Below are 19,592 nucleotides of genomic sequence, written 5' to 3' on the forward strand. Positions count from 1 at the left end.
CAACGATCTTTTCGACTTCTTTACAAGTCGAGCAATTACTTACCATTTAATGACACTGTCTTGTTTATAACCAGTCATCAAGTACAAATTATTCAACTACTAATACATTCGAAATTGTGAGATTTATTTCACTCTAAATTTAATAAATGATGAGCTCTGACTACCTACCATTTATTTTAATTTATACATATGTTTTCAGTGTACGAAATTAGTGCATAATTTATACATTTTTCGAAATCCTCCAGACTAGCTCAATAGCATGACAAATGCCGGCCAGTATCGTTCCACCCACCCAGAGGAAAAAGGTCGTCCGAAACCTTCCCTTCAAGTTTACTCTTCTCGCCCCGGTCCTTTCCACTGGATCCCCCATCATGGCTTGTCCCTCACTACCATTAATTTCTTTGCTTGCATGGTTGAAATTTTCATGACGGTGTAACAAATAGTAAATCCCAGATTCAAGCAACCTCTTAAAGTTCTTCACAATCCTGTGGTGCGATACGGTTCCAAACCTCCAACCGATAGAGGCCACGTGAAATTTTTCCCGGCTTACGTGGAATATGGGTATGGAAGGATGCTTCCTCTCAAGCTTGTACTTTAACGCTTCCGTATCCTCCTTTGACCCGACATAGACTGATTGTTGGCATAGTAGTAATTCTTCATGAATTGCGGGCCAGATTTGTGCGATTGAAAGTTCCGGTTTCTTGAGGTCTAGTAGGGGGATGAACTTTAGTGGGAAAGAGCGATGTCTTGGGTCTATGATATCCTTGATTATTTTGTCCTTGTAGCTTTTAAATCCCTTTTCATAAGCTGAACGAACAAGAATTTGCATATTCCTGAAAAATGAGTAACTTAGGGAGGAAAGGTAATCAAGTTGTGGGGTTTGTGTCGGGGCTGATAAAATAGAATAGCAGGACGATTTCGTTATCAAATTTTTCCGTACTTCCGTTCCATTTTCAAGAAATGGTAAGACAGCTATTAGGTCGAGTACCTGTTGAAATCTTGGATCTACCTCGGCGTTCGTGAAATTTGGCAGTTTACAAGAAATTTCCTAGAAATGATTATTTGCGTCAATTGAAGTTAATATATTTATTAAACAGTAACTATAACTTAGCTTACCTCGTATGAATCTGGATAGATGAGCTCGTCTGGAACGTTTAGGCTCATGATAACAAAGCTTTTATACCCACTAATAATGACGGATATGGCTAGCACCCAAACCCCTAGAAGCAATCGGAACCCGGAAAAATTTGTGGGCTTCCCGTTAAATGGTTTGACCTGTTCGAGCAATGTTGCAAGTGCCCAAAAATATAAGGATTTCAACCCCGGGTGTCTTTTTTCCGAGCTCAAAGTAACCAGGGACACGAAGCTTCTTGCTGCGCCTACAAATAGAAAGATGGCCCCTGCCAGACAAATCCAAGTGTACAGATCAAGGGGTTTAATGTACAGGTCGAAACTTTGCCGGTTATTGGAGTGGCAAGTGAGAAAGTGCAGATCCTTTTCTGCGACGATGATATAGGTTGAACTCCAATGGAAAATATCCCAATCGCCTGATGTTTCGCCTTGGTTAATGATAGGAAGGCTGCATTTTACTTCATGTGGACTCCAACAGTACGGAATTATGGAAATGTTGGAAGAAGGAGCTAATATTTCAACAAGTATGAACAACGCAGCGTTTGATAGCTGCCTTACATCTCTTGAACCTAGCTTGTTTCCTTGCAGGCTGGGAAAATCACGGGGTAGTCGAAACTGATTCTGCTGTAGGTGAGTTGACCCAAAATAGCGAGTAAACGCTTGGAGCGGTCGGGAGTGGCAAATTAATACTTTCTGAAAAGGGTATGACACCTGTGGTGCTGCCACACAGAAGATGTCTCGCTCAGATTTGTCGGATAAGAAGAGCAACCCGAAATTTGGGATGACGGCCAAAAGTAGGACATTTGACTTGAGGTGAGCTAAATGCCAAAATCGATCAGGTTTTTGAACCTTTTGAAAATAGTTTTGCTGTTCAGTCGTGACGAAGATTGCGTAAAGATAACTAACTTGGTTAGTATCCCACTTTTCTAATTCCCGCTGTCTTCGTTTAATTTCCTCGTGAACCTGAAGAATGTGGAGTCTCATGAGAAGCCCTAATGAGACAGCATCCCAAGGTGGGTTAGAGTAGAATATATAAAAATAACAGAATTTCCTATGCCGGGTGTAATAACGTGAATAGACATGAGATACGGTTCGGTTCTTATGGGTTTGGTATTCTGTGGGTAGTGTAAAACTGGGTGGGAGGATGGAAAGGAGCACGGGACCAGTTGCGTAAGATAACTCAAGGGAGACCGAATCTACGTTGTTGTGCATAACGTGCGTAGTGCAGGGGATGAAGGACGAAAGTATTGCATTAAGAGAAGGTTGAGAAAATGTGCCGTAGTTTGAACGAACCAAATATGAAGCAGTGCTTCCGGCACAAGATGTGATAGGAATTAATCCAGCGGTTAGAATAAATAATATGGTAAATGTAGGCATTTTCGGTTTAAATATTTGGATTTTTTAAAAAGGAATTATGGACTAGAATTTGGGTCGTGTCATTGTTTTTGGTCTTAACCATGGAATATAGCAAATTGTTATCCACTTTGTGCACAAACATAGTTGCTTAGTTATTTAGAGATTCCAATCTTGAAAAAAAAAACAATTTTATCAAAAAAGTATAGTGCCTAGGAACGTGCATAGCAGACGTTGGATGGATACGTGCATGAGATCCCTATCGATCTAACTAGGGAGACTTTCCAGATGATAGTCCTGTCCAGGGTACCCACTATGTTTTTTAGAATCTACGAGGACCCTAGATGAAGTATCCATTCGTATTTTTCTGGAAATCGCATATTTGGCGCCGTGGCGTGGCGCCAAACTTAAAAATCTATGTTTTCGACAAATTTAAAACCTCCATAACTTTTGCAATTTCCGTGGGATTTTCAAAATTTTGGGCTTAAAATGATCACAAAGGTCAAAATTTTAAGAAATGTATAAAAAATGAAATATTTTTATTTTTGAGATATTTGTAAACAAATTTCGACAAATCCCAGTCTCCAAGAAAATCGAAAAATTTTGAAAAAATTTGAAACAATCAATATTTTGAAAAATGTCATGGCATACGAAAGTTTAACTCTTTTTCATGATTTTTGGAAATTTTTTTGAAAATCCGCCCAGGATTTCAAAAGTTATAGCGGTTCTAAAAATAAAAACATACAAATTTGGCGAATTTGGCGCCACGCCACGGCGCCAAATATGCGATTTTCAGAAAAATACGAATGGATACTTCATCTAGGGTCCTCGTAGATTCTAAAAAACATTGTGGGTACCCTGGATAGGACTATCATCTGGAAAGTCTCCCTAGTAAGTTGATTACACCAAGCTGAATTTATATATCGTCGTACTAATTCTCAAGGGAGCTAAGTGCAGTGCTTTGATTTCACATCTGTCCTTATAAAATTAAGAGTCGACTGCAAACACGTCTCCATAAAATTAGTTAAACTAAGTTCACCCGCAAGGTGGAGGTTTGGTAGAAATCTATTCAAACTATGACATGCCGAGTGCGCGGTACTATCTATAAGGCGCTACTGTATAAATAATTAATTTCTATGACTGAACGATTTCGTCAAGTTTAAAAGTATTCAAATGTTTGAGATGGGCTTGATATTGTCGGGTGCAAGGGTGGAAGTGGTTTTTAATTCATGTAGATGCGAGATTGTGATATGTGATAATTTTGAACTTTGAAAAAACTATTTTCCTTCAGTTTCTTAAAACTTGTAGAGCTTGTGTGCTTGGGGATTTCATCATATAATGGAATATGTTTAAGCAGTTATACAAAGTAAAACTAGGTCATTGATTATCCTCCTAATATTTAAGTACAACGGCAAATAAAAAATGCATTGTTTCCTCAGTCATTTTAAAATTAGACGTTTTGAATGAAAAAAAAATTCAAATGGCCCGCCCGCGCTCAAATGCGCGCACGCAGAAAACAACAAAAATACGGCGTCAAACTGTCTTACCTAGAGTATAGCCAGACCTAAATACGTGCATACAGACTTATAATGCGATGACGCTAGCGGTCTCGCCCAGCTTTCAACGCAACTACTTTAATTATGTAGCCTTAGATAAATAATTAAACACGTGTTTTAGGATTTTTAATAAGGCTCAGTTCAAACGAAGTTATGCCTCTAACATTTCCAAGAGCCTTCGGAGTTATGATCATTAATAAACTAGATACATATGCAGTTTTCCGTAAACTAGTTAGGCACGGGTATATGTACAATTATGTATTGTAAACGTTTATTGTAAACGACCCACGTTTATGGAAATACATACATAATTGCATGCTGATCACAAATAATCAGGAGTATGTATGTACGAGGGCTCCTCACTAAGTCCCCAGAGTCTACACTAAGGAGATGGGATGTAGGGCTGAAATTTCATTTTTATTATACGCGTACATCGTGTAGATTTTAGCTAGCCAAAAATCACAAGAATCGCTGTGTTCGTTGTCCTATCATTTGAACATAAGCACAAAAGTCGTAATATAAACTTCAATTTGCGAAAAAAGTGGAAAATGGTATGACTCTCTGAAAATTTAGGAAAGCGACGCAACTGATTTCGACGGCATAACATCAGTGGGGGTGTAACATGGATTCAGCAGTATAACCATCAATGCAATATGTAGCCTATTCAGTGGATGGTTGAAGGTCAAAATGGGGAATACAGGAAAAATAGATTCTAGGTACTTATTGAGGAGCCCTCGTAGTTATTTGTTTAGTTGGATAATCAGGTATGAGATAAATGTTATGAACATTATTGAAAGTTTCGCTAATTTCGTGCAATTGGTGCACGGGTTTCCTGTTGAACCATGGCACAATACAAACATAATTTAATAATGTTTACATTGCTTCGAACTTCCGCACATTTAACAATTTCATGTTATATTTTCTCCACTCAATTGACGAATCTATTTAACCATACACACATACGATAAATATTCTCATCAGAACATAGATTTCAACAATTTAACAATATTTCAAACAACTAATCTACACACATAAATATGTAACAGAATATGTAAACATAATTCTACAGTAGTTGATGCATATACGAACCGTATGAAATTCCTTTGAATAACTAATAAAATCAGGATTTATTTATTCTAATAATTATTCCGAAAAATCTAATAATAAATGTTTGTCATAACTACGAGATAGAATATCATTTACGTGCTGAAAATGAAGTAATTATTCAGGAAAAAGTATCTACTCGTGTCTTTAGCCCTTTAACGAGTATAATTAACTACAAGAAATTGCATTAATGTGGGCACGTTATAAGCATGTTGTGGTCATTGTGCGAGAGGATGAATTCCGTGGGTTTAATAAAGCTCGAAAATACAGAAAAACCCTAAATTTAGCATTGTTTTGTATTGGGGAATATCCCATTTTTCGGCAAGAAAATGATCAAATTTAACATTTGGTTGGCATAGGAGAAATCCCTCAAAATGAAAGAAAAATTTACGCCATGGATGAAAAAATCGTGAAAATCAATGACCTTCCGGAAGCGACAATTGTCTTCCTCCCGCACCATGACCACAATTATTCAAGACAACTTTTGTCCTCCATGCGAATTAAAAGGATAAAAGTATTCGTAATGCCAAGGCAACGAACAATTACTTAGGCAGGGGTTACCCCACCATTATCTCCACCCTTCAACTGGTGCAGAAATCGTTTCACCACAAAAACAAAATATGCCTGAATTCCTATGAAAATATAATAACTGACTAAAATCCAAGCTCCAGCGACACCATGGCCAGCAATTGCTAGAATCACGAGTAAAGTCAGAACTTCAGGCGGGACGAGCAGTAGGGAAATATAGTTCCAAACCAGCCAAGGCTTCATCAAGCGATGGTTTCGCTACATTTTTGCATAACAATTATATTGATAAGTTACATACGTAGGGACAGATTAGTGTTGCATAATTATTTGAGTACATGAGTATATGAGTATTTGAGTTACTAATTATTACTCGACGAGAGCAAGTAATTAATGACGCTTTTAAAAAAATTGAGTAAAACTCACTGAATTTTGAGTAAAATTGCCACCAAGACAACTATTGAGTAATCGACTACTAGTAACCAGTATTTAATTAATTAATTATTTATTACGCCGGTAATTTTAATTGTAATTAATTACCCGAATGATTAATGCAATTACTACTTGAGTACAAAGTAAAGTTGAGTAAAATTTACTCTGACAAAGTCAAAATTTATCCAACGATCAAAGATTTTTGCTCAACCTTGAGTAAATTTTAACTTTGTCAGGGTAAATTTTACTCAACTTTACTTACAGTGTACTCAAGTAGTAATTGCATTAATCATTCGGGTAATTAATTACAATTAAAATTACCGGCGTAATTAATAATTAATTAATCAATTACTGGTTACTGGTACATATGTACGCATTAATTACTACAATACTGGGCCAGACTACGCAAATTGTGGCCACAAATACAAACTGTACTGTCCGACAACAATACACGAGTACACAGGCCAAAATCAAGTACGGTATATCAAAAAAAATCCGGATACATCCCAACGTAATGTAAAAATTTCCTACAAAAAATGACAATTTTTATCTTAGAAAATTATGTAGCATACAAAAAATTAATTTTGCTGATAAAATATTTATACGATATTCTTTAAAGTAAAGATGTTCAGTTGGATCCCAAGCTTTAATGATGAAATTAACGTCTATCGAGTTCCAAATAATGGACCCCGCGCAACACACCTAAAATTAATTAAATAAATTAGTACCCCATTTCTTCTTATATAGGTAAAATATGCTTATTTACAATATTCAAAATTCCGATGATATAGATTCTTCGCTCCACAGAGAAAATTTCACGGCAGCAAGAACATCATTGCGGTGACATTATTTTTTAATGGTATACAAATTTCATATATTTGAAGAAGGCTTAACCGCCTTCAAAAATTTAATAAACGCAATTAACAGGAAATTGAAGGTGTGCAACTAAATTACGCATTTATTAATTTGTTGTAAAACATACAGGGTGAAATTATTTTACGTAGGCCAGCCTGTAAGGAAAAACAACATGTAAATGAGGATAAATGTTCAGAGGGATGTGGGTTTGCGGTGTGTCTTCCTATCTGTGTATAATTCGTAATAAAATTTATATGCAGGGTAAAAAATTGCAAGTCAGGCATACCTACATACGGCGTGTACCGAAAGTTTCTTTCCTCGACTCTTCCGCGCGATTTTTGGGCAATAATTCGGCTACAACTTTTGCACCTGTTATTTTTTTGAAGTTATTTTTTTGGCAAAATGAGGTCAAATGTCAAGCCTTCTCGCGAATATAAAAGAATCCGAATACAACAGTTATCCATTGAAAGCTAAGGTGTAATAGAAATCTGTGAAAAAATAAAAGTGTCCCCACCGACGGTAAGACCATGGAAAGAGAAAAAAATATTTTGGGGGCAAACAAAGGTCAGGAAGACCGACAGTGATCTCACCAACAATAAAACGTCAAATAAAGTCAAAATTTTATCGGACAATTGGTACTTCCACCAGAAATACCGCAAGAGTCATAAACTTCAAAAACGGTACCAAAGGAAAAAGAAGCACATTTCTGAGGCAACTGTTCACAGGTATCTCAAAACAACAAGTTTAAGTCAGAAGGCATATCGGAGTAAGATAAAATCCCTTTTAAGCAAAAAGAATATTGAGGAATCGCTAAAATTCGGAGAAATTGTCTAAAAAAGTGGGTTCTTGGCCTGCGGGAAGATGGGGTAAAAACATCCTTTTTACGGATGAGGGTTGGATCAAATTATATCAACAATGCAGTCCACAAAATTTGAGATATAGGACGGAAAATAGGAAGGATGCCCCACCCATTTAAAAGCCAAATCACGACCTCCAAATCTTGGTCGCTCGTTGATTTTTTGCGGGTGGGGGCGCAGAGCTCCATTTTTGGACGCAGTGCGAAAAAGTGAATGAAGCCAATAATCAAAAATAAATTCTCCTAGCATACTTCAAGGCCATGGATACCAATATATTTAAGAACTCAATTAAATGTTTTAATATCAAAAAGAACTTACCTAATTTTTAAGAACAATTGATGTAATCCTGGCAAAATTACTACTAAACCTAGATAATTTTGATTTAGATTTCAAATGAATTGCGTACTGATACACAACTTGTTAAATTAGAGAACTTAAATTAACGCAGCATGAATTGTACACGATTTTATAATATCTCAAATTTAGGCCGGGTCTCTAATTATGACACCCAGATTTGGATTTTAGCCCCGGCTATAAATAGGGTATTTACGGTATTTGTGTTAGTTTTTACAACCAAGTTTATTTCAAATTTTGAAATTCATGATATTAAATAAAAATACGTAGCATGATAAATCGTGGTGTTAAAGAATTATAGTAATTCTGTTACTAAATGAGTTAATAAATATTGTTCTATGTAATCATAACCATCACCAGACTAGTAGAATTTCTACATGTTAAATAAACCCCGTTATGTACAAAATTATATATTATATGTTCAATTATATTTGTAGTTCTAGCTAAACTCAATCATATTTGTCCATGTGCCGGCTTATGTGGGTATTTGCAGAAGTACGTAATTAGTTATTAATTTGTTACGCGAATAATTAGTTCCTCCCGGGCGCTCTATAATGCCACGCTGTGACCGAACTATTTCTTACATGTATAAACCTACATAAATTTAGTTTCTTGGAACGTTGAAGCATATTATCGTCATATTGGATGTTAGAATTTCCCTACAAGTTAATCCAGAAGTAGGAAAACATTAATTGTTACATCGGCCTAAATTTTGGGTATAATATTCTCTGGAATATCATTTATTTCGGGCGAAAATTAATCTTTTTTGCATTTGGTATAAAATATATCAGAAACTTTTAAACTTTTGGAACTAAATACATAGTAGTATTTCAATTCTAAAACACTTTTACAACACTTTGAAACACTTTAAAATTGGTGTAAAACTTGTATCGGAATACCAAAATGTTGTTCAAAATTGAACGTTTCCTATTACTCTTAATTTTATCTGATAAGTACAATCCCTCCACTGCAAACGATATCGGGAAAAACACACAAGTCTCACTAACCGCTACTTTGTCCTCATTTTTGGAAAACTTGAACTTCTGCACAGTCCAAATATTTTATGAGCGCACCCATTATACAAATGGGGACCTAATATCTCGCCCAATTTACACCTTGACGCTACTTGACCTCAACCTTAACTTTGTCATAGAAAACTTGGGCGAACCACAAAACCGATATGTCCGAGCCAACGTTACGCGCAAAGATAGGTTCGAAATTATTGAGAATTTCCCCTTCAAGGAGAATAACTTCACTCGTATCTTCTCAAACTGCCATATCGCCCTCTTACATTCGTTGCGGGGAAATCCCTTCCATCAAATGTGGGGGATGGCGGCCTTCAATGAAGATCCAGACTTCGTCGTCATCCACGACAGCGGATACGCAGACCGATTAAATAATTTTCATTTTGGCAATTATTTATCCTTTAGTTCGCGACTTAGTCTCACGTCAATCCTTTTATACAGCGATACGACTTCGAACCAGGTATCAATCGTGTGTCACACGTGTCTTCCACGTCACGAAGTAAACGATCAGAATGATAAGAGCATTTTCCACCAAAAACTATACCCCTTAAAGAAGGACTCTACATTATCACAGGTCCAAAGACAATATAACCAGCTTATGAAAAATATGAACCACCATGCAATAAAATACTATCAAACTTATCGTAAATTTTGGGAAATTACTTGCAGTTTGAAACACTGTGGGTTGAACACACCTCACACAACGTGCCCCTTGTCCGAAGTACTCTTTCGATTTAATCTTAGCGCAGCAACTTCATTTAAAAATGTTGTGGGGTCCGTCGCGCCAAACAGTTTTCATGGGTGGGAAGGCCTACAGATGAGCATCATGTTGCCCGGCATAATCTTCAGGCATACTTGGATCAAGCACAGTGTGGAATATCAGACCTTGGAGTATACAATTTACGCTCTACCGACTGAATTAAATGCAAATTCTTTACTAATGATTTTTGATATTTTATCCGTTTCCTTGCTAACATTTTTCGGGGGGTGTTCCAGTTTAATAATTTTTAACGACAGGAAATTCGTATTTTCCCCGGTCATGTGGACAATAAGTATGTTTCTTCAACAAGGGACAAACATAGTGATTAAGGCCGGAGAAGCTATCACGTTTTCCAGACTCCGCGTCTTTATGACGTATTGCATCGTCGTGATTTGGTTGTTTAACTCCTTCTTTGTTGGAAGTATGTTTGGAGGGGAATTCTTCTCCCTCTTTTCGTCTAACAAGGTTCCCCAAATACCAAGCAATTTAAAAGAGTTAACCCAAGCGAAAGATGTTCCAGTTATTTCATTTTCAGCAACTTTCGACGTCGGGGCAGATGGAAATTATACATATTGTAGTACCATCAAAGACACCACTATCCCACAGATGACTGAGCGGGTCGGATACTCGCCGCAATTTCGCAAAGTGTTGAACGATCTGAAAGAAAAAGTGGACTGGGTTCAATTAAATTTATTTGACTATGCCGATTCGTATCGTTAGGTTATACCGTTTAATGTTAGTCACAAAGAGCACAGACCCCAAATTTTCGGCATGGTTGATCATTCGTTTATGCACCGAATTTTGGAGACCAGCTTTGGTGTGTTTAAAAAATATTTTATAACCTATAACCACAAAGATATTTTAGACACTGAGTATCTCCCGTGGGTAACATCAAGGGCGCCTTTCGGGGTAATATTTGAACAAAATCTTGCCTACCTGACGGAAGCGGGGATCGTGGACAATTGGAGGCAGGACTATCAAATATATTTGTTCCTCGATGGAGTAAAAGAATATCATGATTATTGGAGGGAATATGGAACGCCGGAAAAAAACCATACAAATTATTTCCAAAGGGCGATTCTCAACAAGAGAGATAGCAACTCAGCTGAGCTCGTCAGGGAAGGATGTCTATCGGGTTGGACAAGATTAAAATGCTTTTTCTCCTGTATGGAATATGTTTATCCATTTCGATACTTGGTTATATAATAGAAAGATGTACAGTCTCTAAAATTGTTGTCTTCGACCAGAAAAATATATGAATATGTAACATGTAAAAACAGTTATCATAGTCTTAATTAACTTATTTAGTATATAATAAATTAACGCAGATGTTACAAAATTAGAGCATACAATGCACCAGGAAAACATCTATTGGTGCCTGAAAGAAGAAGTGTGGTAACAATATTAGCGCCATAATTCGATATTTATTTTTCAAATATTTGGGCAGGGTTACGTATGTGCAGCTGTTAATTTTTTTAATAAAGTATTTATTCGATTATGTACACTCTCAATAAAGTTGACCGAAAATCGCACTAACACAACTAGTGGTGTAAATTTTAGTCAACGTTGAGAGAAATTCCTACTACGTTGCCTAAAATTTGCTCAACCTTGACTAAATTTTAGAGTGTAATATTAAGGAGACTAATACATTCATGTTCGCAATAAATATATTTTTCTACACTTCACTGCTTTAATCTATATATATATTTACAGTGGGTTGTCATAAGTATTGGTGGTGTATTTTTCGCTCGGTACCGTTTAAGATATCTGCGCCAAGGGATAACCATGGAATAAATCCTGGCTGCGGTTTGGAGCCACACTAATGGGCTAGAAGGTACATTAAACAGAATTTGAAAATGTGACTCCTTTCGTGGGAAATTAAGAAAAAACTGCAAAAATGTCATAAAAAGATGTGCCAAAAGTATTGGTGGTGATTTATTTTTTATATCTCAAAGCCACCATTTTTTAAATTCTAAGTCACCAAGTAAATATAATACTCCTTATTGTTCATTTCAATAAAAATTCTTCTAAAATGGTCAAGGCACTCAGGTTGTGCAAGACAAGAAGGGTCTCATCCACATGCATGAAAGTGCCGTTGCACCTACGAAAATTAATCTCCGGACCCCAGTTAAACTCCGGACAGTGCCAAATGTGCTTATTAAGTGAAATTGGACAGGCTGGGTGGTCAACAAAGCTAGATTAGGCAGATCAATGGCAAATTTGCCATGCCAAGGCCGAAAAATTATATTTTAACCGTTTTGTGAAGGTCCCCGAGGGCAAAAAAATCTATGATAGATTTGTGATAGATTTGTTTTGTCATTGCAGTAGGAATGAAAGTAGGGTTCTATAGCTCCATTTGGCGACAAATCCCCACGCCATCACTGAAAGTGGCTGAGATAAGGACGGCATTAGAGTCCTTAAATGTTATTGTATAAAGAATAAAAAATACCACCAGCATGAAAAACGAGTGGGACAATATCCCTTGGTCCGATGAGGGTAAATTATGCTTTTTTTGGACGGATGGACCTCACCACGTTTGGTGAAAACCAGATGAACGAATTGGAACAGATTGTGACTTAACAAAATGTGAAACAAGTTGGTAGTATTTCTTGTCTTTTATATAATAATATATGAAGAGTCTAATGCCGTCCTTATTTCAGCCACTTGCAGCGATGGCGTGGGGACTTATGTCGTCAAATGGAACTATAGAACCCTGTATGTATTGGTGGGGTGACGATCCTGCCGTAGTTAGACTGGACCGTCAGCTGCGCAAGCACTAGGGCTTATTGCAGTCTCCCCGTATACACCGCTTACTGTGCTTCTACTATAGAACCCTACTTTCATTCCTACTGCAATTACAAAACAAATTTATCACGACATTATTTTGACCTAGGACACCTTCACATAACCGGTGGCCGTTACAGGTAAATATGATTTTTCTTGCCTGGCATGGTGAATTTGCCAATAGTCGGCCTAATCTAGCCTTGCTGACCACCGAGCCTGTCCGGTTCCACTTAATAACCACATTTGGAACAGAGGTCGACGCCGAGAAATTTTCGGCGGCGGCGGCGCCAATTTTCGGTGATTTTTCGGCGGCGCGGCGGCGCGGCGCGGCGCCACAATGTTGAAGGAATAGGAAATAAAATTTTTCGGCGGCGGCGGCGCCTAAAATACTACCGGCGTTCGGCGGCGCGGCGGCGTGAGATTGGCGGCGTCGACCTCTGATTTGGACCTGTCCAAAGTATAACTGGGGTCCGGAGATAAATTTTCGTAGGTGTAACGGCACTCTCATGCATGTGGATGAGACCCCTCTTCTCCGCTATGCACAACCTGAGTGCCTTCCCCATTTTACCAGAATTTTTATTGAAATGAACAATAAAGAATACAATACTAACTTGGTGACTCCGAATTAAAAAGTTTGTATCTTTTAGATTTATAAAATCAGAAACCACCAATACTTTTGGCACGCTTTTTATGACATTTTAGCAGTTTTGTCTTAATTTCCCGCGAAAGGAGTCCGATTTTCAAATTCTGTTTAATGTGCTTCCTAGCCCATTAGCGTGGCTCCAAACCACAGCCAGGATTTATTCCATGGTTATCCCTTGGCGAAGATATCTTAAACGGTACCGAGCGAAAAATACACCACCAATACTTATGACAACCCACTCTAAATATATGTAGGCGTCATGTTATGAATGTTTTGGGAAATGGGCCCTCTTTTGAATTTGAAGCTGGCCGCCGGTGTGTTTACCAGGCATCCTCACGTGGTTGAGCGTGAGGAATCCTCACTGAGGATGCTTAAAAAAACCTAAAAAATCACAAAAAATCGAATTTTGTTCCGATTTTTTTACTCCTAGATACTTGCTTTATCATACCCAATAACAAACTCAACTTATTAGAAATTTTGCATATTTTTGAAAAGTCTAGGGTTATGTATCGAAAAAATGTGAAAATTCAAAAAAGTTGAGTTTGATATTGGATGTTATAGAGAAACTATCTGGGATCATAAAAATGTAAAAATTATTAAAATCTGAGCAAAACTCGATGTTTGACATCAGCTTTTGCACACGAGAACAGGGCTTTTTTGCGTTTTTTCACACCTTTGAGTGGGTGTGGGGGTCGCAAATGGCCCCATGTAGTAAAATCCTTCTTCACTTTTTCTTCACTCATAGAGATCTGAAACATATCCGAAGGGCATCAAAATCTGGCACTGACAACCTCTGACTTCCTACTCCTTAGTATAGAGTTACCACACGAACGGAATGGAAGAATTCCGTTCCCTTTCAATTTCTTATCGCAAATACACCTGAGGTGAGGTATGCCCGACCGGAATGGAACGGAAGCGGAATGGATTCTGTTCTCTTCGTGTGTGAACTACATTAACTATACTCGCGCCAAGGGAATGGAATTTCTTTCCCTTACCTTGATCTATACCTTTAATTTGTGACATATAGGGAATTATTGGGTGTGCCCATTTGACATGTGGTTACTGTTCTTCTAGCTTGGGGGAAGTAATGGGTGTGTCCCTTTTATATACAGTTATCGCTCTATTGGGGGGAATGGGATGGTGTGCCAGACATTAACTGGATGGCGATAACCACATCCGAATGCGGCAGACTCATTCATTCCCAAGTGCGGCCGGATAAGCACAATGAAATAAATTACTTTAATTTCCCTTCCTGATAAACAGCAAATCATGGATAACTGGATTATCGACTTTCATATGCAAATTACTTTCTCATCTTTCACTTCCATTGCGGACAAACTACTTTCACTTCCGTTGCCAACAGACATTTCCAGCTTATAATATAGATGAGAACCGGGTGCTACTGTAGCATCAATTTTCCACTTCAAGAAAAAATTGGCTAAAACTTTTAGACAAGTTATAATTTTTTCTGTTTATTACGTAATGTGAATCAGGTATACCTAAACCAGTGTGCATGACAAAATTTATTTAACATCATCTGCTTGGCCAATTTAGGAATGGGAATGACACTTCTCTTGCATATAAATTGGAACCCCGCTGCTTTCAATAAATGCTTGAAATGCTTCCCGAATTTCCCGCACCTGAACTTATGATAAAACATTTATATACAACTTTTTAATGCCTGGTTATTCAGGTTTAAGCTGCAAACCAACGTACCACACGCTTATACACGCCGCAGATTTTCACACTTTTAAATCCTTCACTCTGTAAGATAAGATCTTGAAAGGATCCCGCAAAATCATCATGCTCGACGCAAGTGTCTCTGAAATGTACATCTCGAGCACCTGAAATCCATACATACTTAATTCACAAAGCAACTTGCACCTTGATTAAAACTTAGGATTAAAAGTTTGGATTACAGTGTATGATTTTATATAATCCAGTATTATAAGCGTTTGTTATACAAAACGGTCTGCAACAGTTTACACTAATTGCTCTTGTAGCCAATCAATGCAAGAACTTGAACAATATGGGCAGAAAGCAGATGCAGAAAACGATACACTGATCAAGCGAATGTCAATATTCATTACCATTTAAAAGCGCCATGTTTTTTACGACGGCAACTAACACGGACGCAGCCGTAACACCCACACCGGTAAAGGTGACCTCTTCTATATCCCAGTTTTGGTACGGTAATAGCATTTGATCAATCTTCTGGATGGCATTGTTCCTTCCAAGCCATACCGTTAGCTCAAATTTCTTCACAAATGGAAATAGTTGAACTATCGGTTCACCGATTGTGATTAAATCCGCCAGCCAAATTCAATCAAATTCTAGTCTGAGATAAGTAACTTCTCGATGTCGCTTCCAGAGATTAAGATAAGGCGGCAAATTCAACCTCTCAAACTCACATTTGACGACGATATGTACGGTTTTCAGTGCTGGGAGGTGGTCCTCGTTGAAAAAGTTTTCAAACAAATACCCTTTTGCTGGACGGATGTTGAGAGAGACAAGTTTCGACATAATGGGAAGGTCCAGCCTCGAGTTCTACTCAAATTATCATACTAATAAACCCAGCAAATATTGTTTTTCACGCATTTGTGTTCTGTCTACCTGTGATATGTCAATTTTTGTATCCCCATCCGCGGCACTTAGTTCAATCTGAACCAAAGAATTCTTCACCTGCGCCAGCATTTTGATCGCAGCCACCAAGTCGACACATGGATTTTTAGAAGGGTTGAAGTTTTCCAACCGAATAACTTTTAGATTTTTGCATCCGTCCAAACTCGGGTAGAAAGGCGAGCTGGCTTTTAAAGAGGTCAATTTAGGTGCCGAATCTATCAAGATTTGTAGGAAAGGTTGAAATCCATGAAATCCATGGGTACTATCTTGTATAATGTAGCCACAGAAACTGAACGTGATGGAGGTCAGGTTAGCTAGAACAGCGAGTTTTTTAGTATAGATTGGTGGAACACATGGCTTGCTCCTGTAATTGTTAACGACAGATAACGAAACGTGTTGGATACTGGTCGCAGGGTTCTTGACTTTCCTCAACCCTGCGATAAATGCGTTCTGGGATCTCCTGTCAGCGACATGGAAGTCAACTTCGCGGGTAAATTGTAACATCTGGGCCAGATCTTTGAAAACTTTAGTGACAATGCTGGACTTCTTTCTGGTGGGAATGGAGGGGCTTGAATCCGAGATGGAGATTCGTCGCATAAGATGTGCAGACACGGGGGTCAGACACAATTTTGAACCATCCCAGTGGAAAAGTTTGCTGACAGAGAGCCGGGTTCGCTTTCCTAACAAACTGCCCCCGATCCCGGCCCAATTTCGGCATACGAGGCGTGCCGTCCTCAAATCGGTCGTATGAAGTTGGGTGAGAATGAGCTCGAGAATCTGGTGGACATTGAGAATGTTTTGAACCGAGTTATTCGACACCTTTCGCAATAGTCATTTCTACTCTGATTCTGAATGTATGTAGACTGAAAAACACGACGGGAACTCTATTTACATTCAAATTTTTTGAATCTAAACCCGCATTTTTCAGCCCAGTCTCATTCTTGCAGTTGAATGTAGAAATACTCGTTCAAGTTGTATTTTCAAAATCCGCGCCTTTTTCAGAGTGATTATACAACTGATACTCGCGAAACCTAAACATTCTACAATATGTGAATGTGAATGTAAATGTAGCAGAATCAGAGTCAAAATGACCATAGCTAAAGGTGTCTATTCTAGGAATTTTCTTAACTAACCAACGGATTCCGTATAGCTTTCGACATCGAGCCCATACTACCGAATGTTGGTCTGTCCCCCATTTGTATGTCTGTTGGTGTATATGTAAGTGGAAAAACAAATTACATCTTAATAGTAATTTAAAACCCTAGTTTCAAGACATCAATAAAACCGTATTTAGAATTAAACTTTGAATCATATGTTGTGTGAAATCAAAAACACTGAAATCAAAATACAATGCCATTCAATATGAACAAAAATGTGAACTTGTCAATTTTTGTAAATAAAAACTATTAAATTTAAATCTGCGCAGTTAGAGTTTCGTCACTTGCCAAATAAATTCTTGCTTGAACGAGACTCGATGTTTCAACTATACCCGTTAATCAACGTCAGTTTCAAAATCCTAAAAATTAATTAAGTATAAACAAAGAGAAATCTTTTGTTCGTATTTATTTAAGAACGCGTCCCTTGACCTGGAATTCCTGCAAATAGAATACGGATATTGGGCTTGGTTGCAAAATGGGGAGTGCATGAGATGGCTATTGCTTTTTATGTAGAGAGAAAAACTTATCTGAACTTCCTCCTTAAATCAGATTTATCTCGTTTAAACATCCCATGGTCCATAACATTTATAGTCTAACATACCAGATAAGTGTCATATCCTTTGGCAAACTAGTTGTGGCGGCATAAATAATTATTACGATGTAATAAATCAGTATGCATACATATTTACATATAATTAATGGCTAGCTTAAAATGCAGGAGACAGATTACGGGCGGCGAAATAAGTCTCAAAATAAGCACTTATTTTTTAATGAGTTCCACGAAATAGTTTTTGTGGTGCTGTTTATATTCAGTTGGTGACTCAAGCTTGGACGGTTTTCTTTGAATGACGCATCCGTCGATATGTAGACTCAATTGAAACATTTATATTTGTCGTGGCCGCATGGCAGAAAGTGGATGAGGTCGATATTCCTTTTATTGCGACATCATATCTTATCTGAGAAATAATAGAAACCCTTTTTATGTCACGATTACGGTTCCATGAAATGGATCATACACTTAAGTATCATATGCTGTGGAAGCTGTGGATAAAGTTACATAGACGTGACTAAAGTACGGTGTAAGCGAAAAATATTTGGAAGCCTGTTTTCCATGTGACGATATCTTTATAAGCTTTCCACTTTCATACGTAAAACAACTCCAAACGTAATTGAAAAGTACAGCGAGTTGAACATCATTTCCCATGGCATACTTAAGTGTTGTCAGACTTGTTTACCAAATGTATATACAGATAATGGCAAAATGTTTTATACCTGTCCTGCGATCAGGGAAGGATGGTTCTGAATATCCGGAGGAAAGTTGTAAATCGTTCGTTAATTGCAGGAAAGTCGGGTTGGGAGTGCACCTTTGTACTTACCCCCGGATACCAAACTCCCACAAATTCAGATACGTCTTCATTGGCGCGTAATCAAATAGTTTCCAGTAGTAATTCCTAAAAAAAACTTTATAAGGTTGAAATTTAACCCCTAATTCGATGGATAACATGATTTTGCGACTTTTGCGCGCAATCACCCCCAAATGTTATAGATACTTACCTTCGCATCTATGGCTACTATCTAGATTATTACAAAAATTTATATAAAAGCACATCATGTATGTTAGGTTAATAAGAGCGCTCGTTTTATTCTGACTTAATTATTACTTATTTTGGAAATCAGAACAATCCAAAAGAAATGTACTTATTTTGCAGTTTGGGGTATTTTAGGGTATTTTGTAATTGCTATGTTTCTTTATAAATTACGTCTTTCAAAATACTAACTAGTAAGAACAGTCCAACAACTATACCTACATACCCTCATTACCTGATTAATAAATACGGTACATGCAATAGTAGTCAGATAAGAATTTGTTAAACCAGTCAGTATCGTAATTTTTTCAGCATGTAAAACTAATTAACTTACTTAATTTCAAGCTGAAAAGTAGAGATGGGAGCATACATATTTATCTATGAAAGTTATGTATGTCTTATAGAATGAATTAGTTCTACTTTTGCAAAATGTCTAATAGCTTTTTTATCTGCTAATAAATTACTTAAAGTGTAATCTAGCTGGACGCCAACTTAATTATTTATGTATGTTTTTACGAATGTTTTTTAATATTATAATCTCCATCATTGGAGGTCATTTGCTTCAATATGTTTCAGTTGCCTATACCAAAATTTGATGGGAACGTCCTCCTCTGCTTTTACTTAATTAAATAGGTATTTCAGCTTAAATAAATCAATAAATGGATTGGTAATATAATTCATTAGAAAGACCGAACCAATTTCTTTGTAGCTAATGCTTACGGCTTGCTTGGGTTGGATAAAATTTAAAATATTTTAGAGAAATAGTAGACTAAAAATATAGGTTGCAAAACCTTGCCGACATCCTATCTTGCTACAAAAGCTACATTTATTTTCAGATATTACTTGCT

General features: G+C 37.3%; 1 protein-coding gene across 1 annotated transcript; it reads right to left on the reverse strand.

Moving 5' to 3' along the window:
- Nucleotides 1-14,919: 14,919 nt before the first annotated feature.
- LOC118435762 lies at nucleotides 14,920-17,202 on the reverse strand. Its single transcript, XM_035852176.1, has 5 exons — nucleotides 17,135-17,202; nucleotides 15,993-16,778; nucleotides 15,470-15,926; nucleotides 15,096-15,223; nucleotides 14,920-15,019 (listed from the first exon to the last, which is right to left on the reverse strand). Exons 1-3 carry the CDS (start codon nucleotides 17,195-17,197, stop codon nucleotides 15,702-15,704), a joined length of 1,074 nt encoding a protein of 357 aa, XP_035708069.1. The 5' UTR covers nucleotides 17,198-17,202; the 3' UTR covers nucleotides 14,920-15,019; nucleotides 15,096-15,223; nucleotides 15,470-15,701.
- Nucleotides 17,203-19,592: the final 2,390 nt, after the last annotated feature.

This window comes from Folsomia candida, unplaced genomic scaffold (assembly GCF_002217175.1).
Source record: "Folsomia candida strain VU population unplaced genomic scaffold, ASM221717v1 Fcan01_Sc005, whole genome shotgun sequence".
NCBI lineage: Eukaryota > Metazoa > Arthropoda > Collembola > Entomobryomorpha > Isotomidae > Folsomia > Folsomia candida.